Source organism: Notothenia coriiceps, unplaced genomic scaffold (assembly GCF_000735185.1).
Source record: "Notothenia coriiceps isolate Sejong01 unplaced genomic scaffold, NC01 NC01_scaffold00016825, whole genome shotgun sequence".
In the NCBI taxonomy this organism is placed as follows: domain Eukaryota; kingdom Metazoa; phylum Chordata; class Actinopteri; order Perciformes; family Nototheniidae; genus Notothenia; species Notothenia coriiceps.
In genome coordinates, this window is record NW_011349526.1 from 288,432 (window position 1) to 302,719 (window position 14,288).

The 14,288-nt window shown below is 39.8% G+C and overlaps 1 protein-coding gene across 5 annotated transcripts in view; it reads left to right on the forward strand.

Moving 5' to 3' along the window:
* The window catches only part of uacab (uveal autoantigen with coiled-coil domains and ankyrin repeats b), a 57,542-nt gene that overhangs the window by 34,123 nt on the left and 9,131 nt on the right, over positions 1–14,288 (forward strand). For 4 of the 5 annotated variants that reach the window (XM_010776280.1, XM_010776281.1, XM_010776284.1 and 1 more), the window contains 9 exons: positions 237–367; positions 4,467–4,555; positions 5,864–5,928; positions 7,822–7,879; positions 8,655–8,725; positions 9,049–9,155; positions 9,614–9,795; positions 10,472–10,509; positions 10,995–11,051. In XM_010776280.1, coding sequence (XP_010774582.1) covers positions 237–367; positions 4,467–4,555; positions 5,864–5,928; positions 7,822–7,879; positions 8,655–8,725; positions 9,049–9,155; positions 9,614–9,795; positions 10,472–10,509; positions 10,995–11,051 — 798 coding nt within the window. The remainder of the gene's footprint in view (positions 1–236; positions 368–4,466; positions 4,556–5,863; positions 5,929–7,821; positions 7,880–8,654; positions 8,726–9,048; positions 9,156–9,613; positions 9,796–10,471; positions 10,510–10,994; positions 11,052–14,288) is intronic. The other variant, XM_010776283.1, reaches the window with a different exon arrangement.

Sequence of the window (14,288 nt, forward strand, 5' to 3'; positions counted from 1 at the left end):
AAAGGACAAATTACATTACTGGTATGTATGTTGTCTTTAAGTCACAAATAGACTTCCTAAGCATATGTCCCTGTTGTATTTATTAGTAAGCCAAAATGACTGGGAACCAAATTATAGTTATGACTTTCTTTTTTTAAATTAAGCAGGTATTTGGACAAATATTTGTTTAACTGTTCGATTTGGTAAATACTGTTTAAAATGCTGTGTGTCTGATACTTCTCTTTCCTCATTGTCAGAACACAGACTGGAACAAGTATGATGACCGGCTGATGAAGGCCGTGGAGCGCAGAGAGTTGGACAAGGTGGCTGCTGTTCTCAGCAAGAAGGGCATCATCCCAACCAAGCTCGACGTGGAAGGGCGCTCAGCGTGAGTAAACACGGACACACACAAATCTAGAGTATAAAAACATACATAAGCACATACATGTTCAGTGTGTCTACATTGTTTTGTCTTGATTGTTACGAACTATAAATGTTTTAATATTTCGAAATCTAAAAATGCTGAATGTCACAAATTCCAAACATTGTTGTGGTCTTCTCACAGCACATTCCCACCCCTGTTACTCAGATAAAGCATCCTTAGATGGACATTTCTTTCAAATCTCTTGCGCAAAAACAGTTTTCCCTTTGGCCTAAAAGTCACCCTGCATGACCCAAGAGTTCCCTTGGCTGAACTGACCCCCATGCACATTTCCGACTCAAACCTTCACCCAGCTGCTCTGCATCTGGAAGGCATTGCAGATGCATATTATCATGTGTCCATTATTATGTCCTGAAGTTTCTCTTTTGGTGTCCATCTGACTAGAGGTCAGTGTGGGAGCTGGCATAAAGAATGTTTGTGGCCGCTGAAGGCTGGAGCACATTGGCTGGAGGCTGTTTATGTAGTCACAACAGGAAATGACTCCCTGTTAGTTCAAATCTTGGCCACTGTGGGGCTTGAAACAGAAAGTAATACATTTTGGCCCAGCTGCAGGCTATTATCAGGATCTATTGATATCTTCAAGAACCTTATTTTGTATGCTAGAATCTTTCAGTGGGAACCTCAGGTTTTGAATCGTTTTTTGCTTTGCTAAGAGCTGGATTCACCCCCTTTTCAAGTGTCATTACAAGAACAGAAAGATTGAAATAGGTTGAAATGTAAGTTGTGGGTACAAAAGTAGGTCAATTTAACTGAAACATGAACAAAGCTGATCCAAAACATTTAATTATCTTCTACAGATGTCTTTTTATGGTTCTGTTAATTATATATCGGTGAAATGTTGCATTGAGCTGTTTAAAGAAGCAGTTACCTGGTTATATTGCTAAAAGTAACCAGATTCCAACACCAGCATTTTGGGAGGCTCGGCGCCCTCCTTTAATCCTAGATATATGAAGAAGTCCCTGGTAGAACTCTGGCCTGTGCCTCAGATTTATTTTCATAAAGGCTTTGTTAGCATAAAACTATGGAGCCACAGAGCACACAAGCAAAGGTGCAGAGTATTTTAAGCAGTGTGTGAATTCTCTTGTGGCACCATTGGACAGACCAATGATTGTATACATGTGTACACACAACCTGATAAATGCCTGGTCTCATAATAAGGTGCTAGAATTTGTCTGAACTAAATCCAGTGACTGTAAGGGTTTTTGTAAACAAACACATGCACACACATCATTTAGTGTTCCCCTGCAGGGCGGACCACAACTATAAAATCAACACATTGAATATTTATCAAAAGAGGTCACGCATTTGCCAAGACTACCCAAAACAAAAGTCAACCGCAAATGCAACTCAGCAAGTCTGCTTTTAGTACAGCGGGCCACACACAGACACCAACACGTGTCGTTGGCTAGCTGTCCTCTGCGAAAGCCAACATAGGAATGTTGAGTGGTGATGCCTTGTAATCATGGACCTCTGTGGGGAAACTAATTACAAACCGTTAGCCCTAATATATAATTTGGTTTGCCCTGGATTAGCCTCACTGTGTTCAGCTAATGAATTCAGCTCTAACTGCTCTATCGCTACTTCCAGCTGAGTAAACAGTTTACAAATCTGCCCTGGCATTAACTGGATCCCAGTGAGGTTAGCCCATACATCACACCTGCTCATTCTGTGCAGTGGTGATAGCTAGCTGACAAGGGCTTAGCAGCAAACAGAAGTTCACATCACAGCAAGCCACCGCTCACATGTCCCTGCAGCAGGAAACTGGCCCTGAGTAGAGGCACTGCTGCGTGCCCATCGTATGTTAAATTCATTTTGTGCTCTTTTGAGAATAGATTTTCAAGGCAACTGCAAAACATGCTGTGTTGTAAAAAAAAAAAAAAAAACCTCAAAAAACATGGGTTCATTGAAAGGATTATGGGGATTTATATGTTTTCTTTAAAGCTGCATTAATGGACTTTAGTTCACTGGGGAGCAGAAGGTTTTGAGTGAATCAATTGCTGGGGTTAGCCAGCTCGGTCTCACTTCCATAGAGCTGAATGAACGCTTAAGTTATGTCGCAGGCCAGGGGTGAAATGGTGTCCTATCAGTACTTGTTGGCTAGTTAATTGATTTTGGGTGGGGTTGTTCTTCTTGATAAATGTAGATAAAAAAAATAAAGAGTGCTTAAGTTAAATATACTTGAGTGACTGTTAATGTACAATGTGTTGGAAAACATTGTTAAAAATGAATAATGCTGCTTACAAGTTTATCTTGCAACCAAGCGTTTAGCTTTCCAACTAATATATTCTAAATGTTGTGGCTTCCTACTGGCACGTAAATGCATCAGAAGACTTGCAGACTTTTTAAAACAATGTGTACCAAAGGTCAAACAAGTGTGACAGAAATAACAGAGTAGGATTTAGAAGTATGAGAAGCTCCAACAGTCACAGTATTTAACTGTTTTGCCTTTAGAGACACACTTAACCATTCACTGTATATGGTTCAGCTACCAGCACATACTCTCTAGTTTACTCTTCACTGTACGCTCTCTAAATATAGCAACTGTTTCCTGTAGACTATCAACCTGAAAGTCGCCCAAGGAGCAGGTGTGAAGATGAAATTACATTACATGTAGCTGACACTTTTATCCAAAGTGACGAACAATAAGTCCAAGAAAATACATTTTCTCTGCTTAAGCCCGACTCATTAGTCTCTTACATTTCCTTTCTAAGGATTGTAATGAGGTATCCAGCTGGGTAAGCAGAATATATCTTCACAGTTCACAACCATCCCTTTTCAGTGTTAAACGTCTTAGTAGCTGTGCACAGAGATCATCATTGTTATTCGTCTGAGAGAAAATCCCTTACCCATAGTTCAAGTCTGCCATTATGGGTTTTTAATTCAGGTCAGAGACATTAGTCGGTAAAATCCCCCTAACTTGGATAGCTCTGCTCGGCTTCCTGTCTGCCGTTTGCTCCGAGAGTTCGGGACCCTCACTGCTCCCCAGAGAACCGGCATCTCCTGGCCATCAACACTGCTTTTAATACCCGCGGCAGTGTTGAGGTGACAGCCTAGCTGTCTCCTCGGCAGATACCTCGGGGTTAGTGTATAAACAGGTCCATGCAGCTCGATGGGTGACAGACTGAGATTGGTTTACACACAAGTGCTCTGCAGACCTTGATGGTCGGGGGTGGCAGTGCTGCTGTGGGTTGAGTTCAAGAGGGGAAACGGGAATGTTTCCAGGCAAAAGTAATGTTTAAAGTTATTTTGACAAACGCATAGAGAATATGAAACTCCCTAATTAAGTAAGGACTATGCTTACTTTGTGGCAAATAACTAATAATCAAAACATCCAGGTTAATTTGGTAGCTCGTCTCAAGCATTCACTCAAATGACTTGATCCTCATTAGCACATAGAGTTTGTCCAGTTCTCATCTTCTTTTGTTAAGGACTTCTTGTCAATGTTGGCTTAAGTTTTAAGGCCTCAACACCTGTTTCAAAATTAATAACTGAAATTAATAACTTGTGAGTGAAAGATATTTAGGTATTGCTGATGAGTCATTTTGTTTGTTACAATACAGACCTTTTAGTTTTATCACATTATGCAAAGAGGAGAGCTGATATTGAGGCAAACCTGATATTTCATTTTGTAATTTTAAAATGTGTTTACGTTTACAAATAGAAACAAACAGGGGTTACAGAAAGGTTGATTAAGACTTGATCAACCTTTTCTTGCAGGTCCATGTGACAGTACTTGGCTATGAAACAAGGAAGCTGATACATTGGCAATGCTGTTTGTGTGTAGCTCCTAGTCGCCTTGGGGTCACGACAGACTCTGAGGTTTCTTGTTATTTGATTCAAGAATGCTGATCTTGCTGATAGCAAGGAGCCAGGCGTCCTTTCCCAGTCTCTCTCTTGTCCTTAAGTTTCACCCTCACCCCCCTTCTCTTTACACCCTATCGCTTTTTCACTTGCCCTTCTTTACTACTTGCTATATACTCATTTCCAACTCCTTCTGTTTGATTTCCTCTCTCATTATTCATTCATCTACCTTCTTGTTTTGCAGGTTTCATTTGGCTGCAACGCGAGGACACCTGGAGTGTCTTAACCTCATCCTGGGACACAGCGTGGATGTCACTGCGACTGATGCCACAGGTGAGTTCAGGTTGGATGAAAGCAGTAACCTGGAGCTTTAGTTATATACTTTTAAGTGTTTTTAATATTTTGTCGATTCCCAAAATATCAACAAGGATACACTTAGGATAATATTAAAACAGTTTGCAGCAACAGCAAAAACATTGGACAGTTTATTTAGACTTGTACCACATACAAAGTCTTAATAGGTGAAAAATAAACCACATTGTACAGCATAGAGTAGACTTAAGGTTATTTTCACATCATCAAATAATAAATTAAGGTAGGTTACGGTACTTGTGCCAGACCCTATTTCCTGTTAAGAGGAGGGAGAGGAGGATGTCATACATAGAACATTGGTGTTATTAGTGGTCTGAGTAGTTGATTAAAAGAAACAGATTGCTGATTAGCATTGTATTCATTAATGAGGATGTGGAAGTAGGCTGAATAATGAAAAAGAGACATGCAGTGATCTCATCCCTACTTTCAAAAGGTAGCATTCTGGTCTCATTTTTACACTTTGCCATAACTTAAATCCATTTCATGTTGGGAACAGAATATAATTGCATGACATACAAACCAATGATATATTATAAATGAAATGAAATATGTCAATAAACTCTTCAACATCCACAGTCAGCTAGTGAAGACAAAATAAACACGTAGATTGTTATACCAGCAAGTAAACTTTCAGCAAATGAAACAGATCGACCAAAAGAGCCTTTCAGATAAGAAAAGAACGTGCATGGTTGAGCACCCCTGAAAATGTGACTGGAAATGTGCAAATGGTAATCTAGTGAGAGGGCTCTTTTTTGTTGATGAACTATCCAATCCTGGTTTTGGGCACTACTGAGAAATATTATTGTCACAGTGACATGGACTTTAAGTGGACTTTGTTATTCAAAATGATACGAATATATCCAGACGCATGAAAAGTAATGGGCTTGTTGTACATTTTAATCTGGTACATTATGTATTGTGTATGTCCTGTACATTTTTTTTGTCAATCTGTGACTCACTAATGCCTGTTAAACAACACACTGGGATCAATACTCGTGGTGTGGGATTTAACAGTAATGCACTCAATAAACTCATGCTTGTTACAAGAAAAATATATTTTAGAAGAACATTGAGTTGTCAAAGTGATACAAGCATGGTCTTACGTGCAGTGTAGCTTTTTGTTTGTGCGATTTCCCACAGTACGGTTATGACTTTAAAGCTCCTTTATGAAGGGTTGTTAAGTGATTGTTTTTTGTACAAATGCGTACAAAACCATCTCCTGATTGTGAATCTATTTCATTTTCTGATTGCTGCATTTATCCCTTTCAGGTAAAAATGCTCTCCATCTGTCATCAAGACATGGACATTCTCTGTGTGTGCAGAAACTCTTGCAGGTAAAGTGCATCTCTAACACTATTTGTACCCGATTAATATATACTTCTGTGAACAAAAACTTGCCAAACTGCACGATATGATCTCATACATATACATATACATATATAAAGTCTTTGGCTTTATGTTATTTGGTTGTGAGTATGTTCGTCTGTCAGTACGCCTGGAGAAAAGTGTCTTCAAATTTGTTCCACCTTGATTTTTTGTTTTGTTTTTGTTGATCAAAGGCTGCTTTGACCTCAAAAAAACTATTTTTGGCCGCTTATGCAGACTTGTTATGACAATTTATAGAAAATGTAAAAGGGTTTACAATAATGGAAATGTATTGTGGTGGAGAGATTTAGCATATTTACTGTTTGGCTGAGGCATTTTATCGCAAGGTGGTTATTCTAGCTTGTTCACTTTGCTCCTCATGTTGGTGTGTTGGACTCTACTGTATGTATTCTGCGCAGAGCAGCGTCCCAGTCACTGGCCAGTCAGAGCAGTTTCTCTCTCCGCTCCTTTAAATAATTATTGCCGTAGAACTCTGGCAGCTGAGCCCACTCCGTATCGGTCACCAGTCGGCCCTGTTGAGTCACCGTGCCCCTCTGGGGGATTTATGTGTTTACAATCAGGGGGCTATCTCTGCAATATTGTGCTCCCACAGCGTCCCTGCCCTTTACCCCGCCCACACCTCTCTCTCTCAGGGTGGTGATCTAACGGAGGTCTCTGCTGTTGGCAGGCGGGTTGTCGCTCGTGTTGACAAGCCTGCCCTGCTGCAAACTTGCCGTCCATTCTGGGTGCCGTCATCACACCAGACATAGCAGCTGGACGCCAACACCCTCCACCTCCACTATCTCCCTCCGTCAGCCCGAACCCTCAAGGTGTAGGATGTCCCTCCCCCCCTCCATGCTCCACCGTCAGCTCCCGTTGCTGTTCTACACCCCCCTCCTCTGCGCTTTGTCATTTGAGAGCGCTGCTCAATTTTGGCCCTTGTTGCTGGAGAGAGTTGGTTTTTTTAGGGGAGGCCTGAGCTCCCTGCCAAGCCTACCCAGCAACATGGGGCCCCCGTTAGCATTGAGTCCTCAAGGCTTTCATAGCGGACCCTCATCACTGCAGTCCTACTCTCCTGAATGCCGGGGTAGAGATGTCATAAGCAAATCAGCGCAGCGCTACTTAGCCTAAAGTGACCTGCACACTGTTGCCTCGCAGTCTCCACTGTGAACATGTATTATTTACTTTCACAACTACATTATTGAACAATTATTAAACGCTTTTTTAAAAGAAGTCAACCGTGGGCTTCCCTTTTTTTGGAGTAGAGTCTTTCATTCATCTGATCCATATCACTGAAATGATTTTATTGTTAATTAAAATAAGATGATGTTTTCCCTGTGGTTTGTTTGTCTGACTGTCAGCAGGGTAAAGGAAAATATTTTTGCCCAATTTTCATTTAGCTTTTAGCTTGGTGGAAATGTGTGGCCAGGAAAGATCCCATTACATTTTGGAGTGGAACACAATCACGAGGCAGATACACAAAGTCATTTATTCTATTGAAACAGCCTTGTAAGAGTTTTGGGCTCTCCAACCTCACTTAGTAGTTAAATAGTTTGTTTTTCTAACTTTGAATAAAGGAAATCAAGCCTAGGGTCAATGACTCAAAAACAACCAAATCAAGCCAAAATAATTTCCACTCTGCTTTTGTTGATCTATGGAGTTGGCTAATTTGCTATAATGAAGAGGGCCAACCAATAGTGGATCAACACTATCATATCAAGTAGACTCATTATTTAATTGGATCTCAAAATGTATAATTGGGGCCTTTTTGTGCTTTGAAGGATGGCACCGTGCCTTTTTACTCTACTGTGTGAACATCAATTTGATTCAGTTGTTCTAACTTTTCTTTGTTATTTTTGCAGCACAACAGTCCAGTTGGAAATGTGGACCTACAAGGAAGAACAGCTCTACATGATGCTGGTAAGACTCTACTCTGAAACTGACTGAACTATAATTTACCCCACTCCTAACTCCACTCTTCAGTTTCTAACTCCACTCTTCAGTTTCTAACTTCACTCTTCTACAAATACTACTTTACTTTTCAATGCAGGTGCTCTGAAAAAAAGCAACTACAGCAAGACCCCCTTACAACATAATTTGTTATTGTAAGCCCCACGGATAAGCTAATGGATGTGCTTTTGAAATGACTACGACTAAATTAGAGGGTGCATCTCAATATGCAGAACAGCCCTGAAGCAGTACGTGATGAGAGAGAGAGAGAGAGAGAGATGCCTCTCCCTGTTGATTTTCAGTGGCTATTGTTAATGCACTTATTTATACATTAAAATATAATTATGGGCTTAAACCACAAACATTTATTGGGGTTGCTATGGCTCACTAATGGTAGCTAAAGCAGCCTCGTCCGCCTCCCTGTCGCTGCCTATGTTGACCTCATTAACTACTTTACCCTATTTTTGACTTACCTTAGTAATGAATATTTAAAATCATTGAAAACCCAGACAGCTCTTCAACTATATTTTCAGTCCCTTAGCAGAGAGGATGTCATGCTCACATGGATGATAATATCTGCCAACTTACACAAAAGGTTCTGGTATAATATTGTGAAAATGTGCTTGTGGTGCTTTTCACATTTTCAGCATATAAACCTGGTCCATGCTGTGGCTCGACCTGATAGATGGATGTATATTTCAGCGATAAATGTGATTGCAGTCGTTTTCACTCTTTTCCCCCACAGTCATGGCTGGCTGCTCCTCCAGTGTGAAACTACTCTGTGACAGCGGCGCTTCTGTGAATGCCACTGATTTTGTGAGAATTGATTTTATTTATTCTTACACTCCATTTCACCCAGTTTTTGTGGCCTCTTCTAAGATATTTACCTGTTCAGTTATCATTGTAGAAAATAATATTGATCTTGATCTTCTCCTTAAAGGCTTTTACCTTTTCATGTAAGGTCAGTTAGAGAGGCACAAAAAGCTTTTCACTAAATACGAATTCAGTCAGCTCCAATGAGCACTCTCTATTGTGATCCTTTCTACAATTAGATTTTTTGAATGGCACTGTCATACCTGTGATTTTGTGGATGGGTGTACATGTGTTCATTTCTGCGTGTGTATTTTGTTTTTCTCCAGGATGGAAGGACACCTCTGGTACTGGCAACCCAGATGTGTCATCCACGTATCTGTCATCTCCTGCTGGAGCGAGGGGCCGACTTCACCACCCGCGACAAACAGAACAAGTAAGAAAGCCCCCCCCCCCCCCCATGGTGGTGTTTGTCTCTGAAGGCTTGGCAAATGTCAATTTTAATAATCATTCCTGGAGAGTTCCCTGCAGTGACAATCTTTCAAACAATACAAACATTTACAAAGAGTCACACTATTTAGAGCCATTTCTATAGATTGGAGTAGTGTCATGATTTCATACATTTTAAAACATATGAGTGCCTGAGAATGTCCTAAATGTATCATCAACAATGTGTATGGTATTGTTTCTCATCAGCTTTTTTAACACAAAAACAGTTCTTAAAAAATGAATTAGAAAGACAACTCCATGTGGGGACATACACAGGAAAAATAGGGCCCGGCTTTAAATAATTTAAACAAAATAAAAGGTGAATTGTTGTTTTTGCTACACACTTGTTCCATAGCTAGTTTGTGAATGTTTTTCCTCATGAACTCTGTTTGTTGACCCCCTCAGGACTGCGCTGATCCTGGGCTGTGAGTACAGCTGTAAGGATGCAGTGGAGGTGTTGCTGAAGAGCGGCTCTGACGTGAAGGCAGTCGACAGCTTAGGTCACGACGCTTTACACTACGCTCGCATCAGCAAGAACATGGAGCTTGTTGCGATGGTCAAAAGTTACCTGGACAAATCCACCAGAGGTCAGAGTCAGACAGAAAATAAAAGAGTATTGGAGCAGTTTGTTTGAAACCATTTGCATGATTATAGCAGAAAACGATCAGACGTGTACAGCAGAAAGGAAGGTTAACTTCTTAAATTGTAGCCTGTAGATAGGTAGCCCAGGAAGTGCTGTTTTGAAATCCACTGAAGTCGTAATTTTTAAACTAACCTCACCATTTGTTTAATAAAGATAATCTGTATATATTTTCTGTTTATAGTGAAAGGTGATTTTAGATGGAGAGCATAATATCTGCAGTGTTGTGCCTTAAAATTACACTTGTGGAAAGATGTGGAAACAATCATACATGCATGCAAAAACAGCTAATACCTTGAGGATGTTTAGCTTTTTAGGTAAAATTTCGAATGATTGTCTTTGCAGATTTTAAATATTGTCGCATTATTCTGAATGGGTTTTTATTTTCATGTCTCTATGTCTTTAGGTGTTTTCAACACTTTTCAGTTTTAATATCTCACAATATTTTGAGCCATAGGATTGACCTTTACAATCATTTCCTGTGACCATATTTTCTGATGCATTTTTTGCCTTCTTGTGTGCATTCCTTATTGTCACACTGCTCTGTAAACATACCTGTTTTTGTCCAATCTTGATAAAACGTAGGAGGAAGTCTGAACTTGCTGTTTTCTTGCTTTCTCCAGATAAGGAGGCTGCAAAGATGGAACAGTGGAAGCGACAGGTAAACCTGCAGCCTTACTGACGCACCATATCCATCAAACCTCACCTTTATCAAAGATCAGCTTTTATTCTCTATGCTTTACATATTCTAATCTATTGGACTTAAATAATGTCTATGAAGCATGATGGGAATAGCAATAAACTGACGTCTTGTATTATCTCTTTTGTTTAAAGATGACAAAGGTCAGGGTTGCTTGCACCCAGAAGCCATTATTGACATTAACACTTTAGAATTCTTTCTTGACAGCATTCAAATGCTTAGACTCCTGGCGCCTCGAGATTCTGTATGTTCTTCCACTTTTTCCACATTTTATATAATATTTTTTGTGGCAAATTTGTGAACATGTTATGTGCTCACTGCCGCTCAGGTATGCATCACTGCCATCTAGTGATTTAAAGTGAGAGTTGTTACTAAGGTGTGTATAGCCTATGGTCATGTTATATCTTTAAAACATGGTCGTTAAAAAGATCCTGTCTCCTCCTCAGCATTCAGTGGAGAAATCAGAGGCAGCTGAGGTTAACCGAAGGGATCAGGTCATACATGTAAGTGCTGTATAACTTCAGCCTCCCAGCCTATTAATCACAATTACTCATTTATTTTGTAAGAATGAGTCATTAGGACATCAATGTCCATAAATAAGTGATTGATTTCTTATTTTTATGACAGTAATTGGATTTAGCTTGGTTCAAATGTGTATGGTTTATATATGTGTGTGTGTGTGTGTGTGTGTGTGTGTGTGTGTGTGTGTGTGTGTGCCTCTCCAAGTCCTGAACACACACACACACACACACACACACACACACACACACACACACACACATATATAAACCATACACATTTGAACCAAGCTAAATCCAATTACTGTCATAAAAANATATTCATGTATACAAGACATCACAAAGTGCATTTTGCATGATAGGTCCCCTTTAAGATAAAAAAAAACACAACAATCAATATATACAAAATAATAGTCACTTCAATATCTTTTGGAAAGTACATTAGTGCACTTTTATGTGGGTAACAGAAATTATGAATTGTTTATTGATAATTAATGAATTGATAACTTTAAAACATGTTTGTGTTAACGCAATGACTTATAGTTAAAATCACGGGTTGGGGAGGATGAACGGAGCATAAACTAGCAATAAATACTTATGAAGGTCTTAAAGACAGCACTGTCTTTACCCAGATACTTTTTGAAGTATTGATTTCCTTACAGAAAGTTGGTGGCAGACTGCGTATCCCATACAGTAGGTGTAAAATCAAATCAATTTCACACTGACTAAATCCATTCCTGTTGAGTAAGACGACATTCTTGAAAGTCATTTATCACTTTTGATCCACTTCAATCATCACTGAGGTAATTAATATTTAACCACATACCGTAGCCGTACAGTAAAAGTGACGGATAAACATTCATTTTCTGAGCAAAAATCATTGCATAGCCCGAAGGTGGTTGACTGCGTGCGGCTCACTGCGAGCAGTAGATCTGCTGGTGCAAGCATGCTAACAACATATTAACCCTGTTGGTTACTTCAGGGCTCAGCTTTCCAGGAGGCTACTAAATTAGCATTAGCCAGTGAAGCAATATGCAATTAAGCCAAGTCTGAACCATGTCACAGGCAGATCAACACCATGCAAAGTCATGCTAATTGGCTTAGCACTAAGCCTGTTTGAAGTGTGCACGGTAGTGGTGCTGGCTTGTGACTGATACACAAGTCTGGCCCCATCAAAAGGATGCCCGGGCAGCCTAACCTTCGCTTTAGTCGTACATCAGCGACTGATTCATTCACAAGCTACTGACTCTACAGTTGATTGTGGAGGATTCTCAATGAGGCAGCAACATTATGGCAGGGGACTCTTGGTTCAAAATGGTAGCTTAAGAAATAATCTTTCAGCAAGACACAAAACCTCTGATCACTATGGTGGAGCGCCCAACAAAAAGACATGAACAAATGTACACTGAGCGGTGTACTGCACAGATATGAAACTGAATAATCAGCCAGAAGTCAGTCATTTTATTTTGTTAGCATGTGCAAACCACATGATGTTTTTTAGAATTAAATCAATGCACCATATTGTTGAATAGGACAACTTTTAGGGCATTTTTCACTTTTCCACTCTCATTCTGTTTCAGAAAGACTTTCAAGGACGTGAGCTTGGATCTGCTTCTGCATGACGCCTCATGACCAGCCACTTTGAGTATTACATTCATCCTTCATCAGCAATCGATCTGAAGCTATTTGAGAGGGATGATGTGTACAGGTGTGAATTTGGAGAGAAGAAAACTCTTGCTTGATCTCCTCTTATCTGCCAACAGGCTGACAGCCTCTCCCTCTCTAGGAAAATATTAGCATTCCTGCAGCGCACACCAATCCCAATCCACCTTGTTGGGTCAGAGGAATCAAAGCGGTGCACATCTGAGGAATATCAGAGAAGGGGCGCATAGATTAGTGCCGACGGGTTGTATCGCTAATTAAAGTATAAGAGAGAAAACCGTGCTCGGCTGCTCTAAGGATACGCCGCTGTCAAATGATTGGCTTCAGGTAATCAATAGGCTGCCTGGGTGGGAGAGGCTAGGTGATAGGACCCTCCATTTTGCATTTTAAATAAAAAATCCACAGTGAGGAAAATAAAATAGTGATCTCAGTGTTTTGGGGGTGAAATGGGAAAAAAAACACGATATGAAATCTATAATGATCAGAGGCACGTGTTAATTAAAACCTATAAATGCAAATTTGTTCACCAACGCAGACGAACAGATCAAAGTAAAAGTAATTTTACATTTGACTAAATAACTGAACAGCCTTCTCGGTCTAATCATTTCAAAGATTATACTCTCGCCAACAAATTCGATAAACTTCCTCTGTTTGGGGATGCAACGGTATGAACAGATTCATGTTTCATTAATCCAAAATGTAACAAGCACTATAATTCTCATACACCAAAAACTGCCTATTGAGCCCTTTATCTCTATTTATCTATCTATCTTTATCTCTATTCTGCCTTTCTTGCTTTTAACACATCTACCTTAAATTGTATTCTGTATTGCTGAGAAACAATTCTCATTAAATTATACATTTATCTAATTTAAGTCTCATTCAGTCACACAAACTTTATCACAATGTCCCTATAATAAACTTCTTGAAGTTTCTTCTTTAAAATGATCAGATGTCCCAAAAGAGGAATTATTATGTCACTCTGTAACTGTTTAAATTATCAACTGTGTGTCATTGTAAGATTATAATGACACACAATGTTGTGTTTCGTTGTGTGTTTATTACCATGGCCCCCATGTGGCAGTCAAAATCAAATACATTACATTACATTGCATTTAGCTGATGCTTTTATCCAAAGCGACTTACAATAAGTGCATTCGACCAGGAAGATACAACCTTGAAGAAAACAGAATCATATAAGTACATCAGGTTTCATAGAGCCAAACATTTCAAGTGCTACTCAACTGGCTTTAGATAAGCCAGTCCTTTGTTAGTATATAAGTGCTTTGTTAGTACTTTGTTAGTAATTCTTTGTTAGTAATTCTTTGTTAGTAATTATTTGTTAATAATTCTATCGCTCGAAGTGGAGTCTAAAGAGATGAGTTTTCAGTCTACGCCGGAAGATGTGTAAGCTTTCTGCTGTCCTGGTTTCAATGGGGAGCTCATTCCACCATTTTGGAGCCAGGATAGCAAACCCACAAGTTTTTGCTGATGGGAACTTGGGTCCCCCTCGCAGTGCGGGTGCAGCGAGCTGTTTGGCCGATGCAGAGCGGAGTGCAC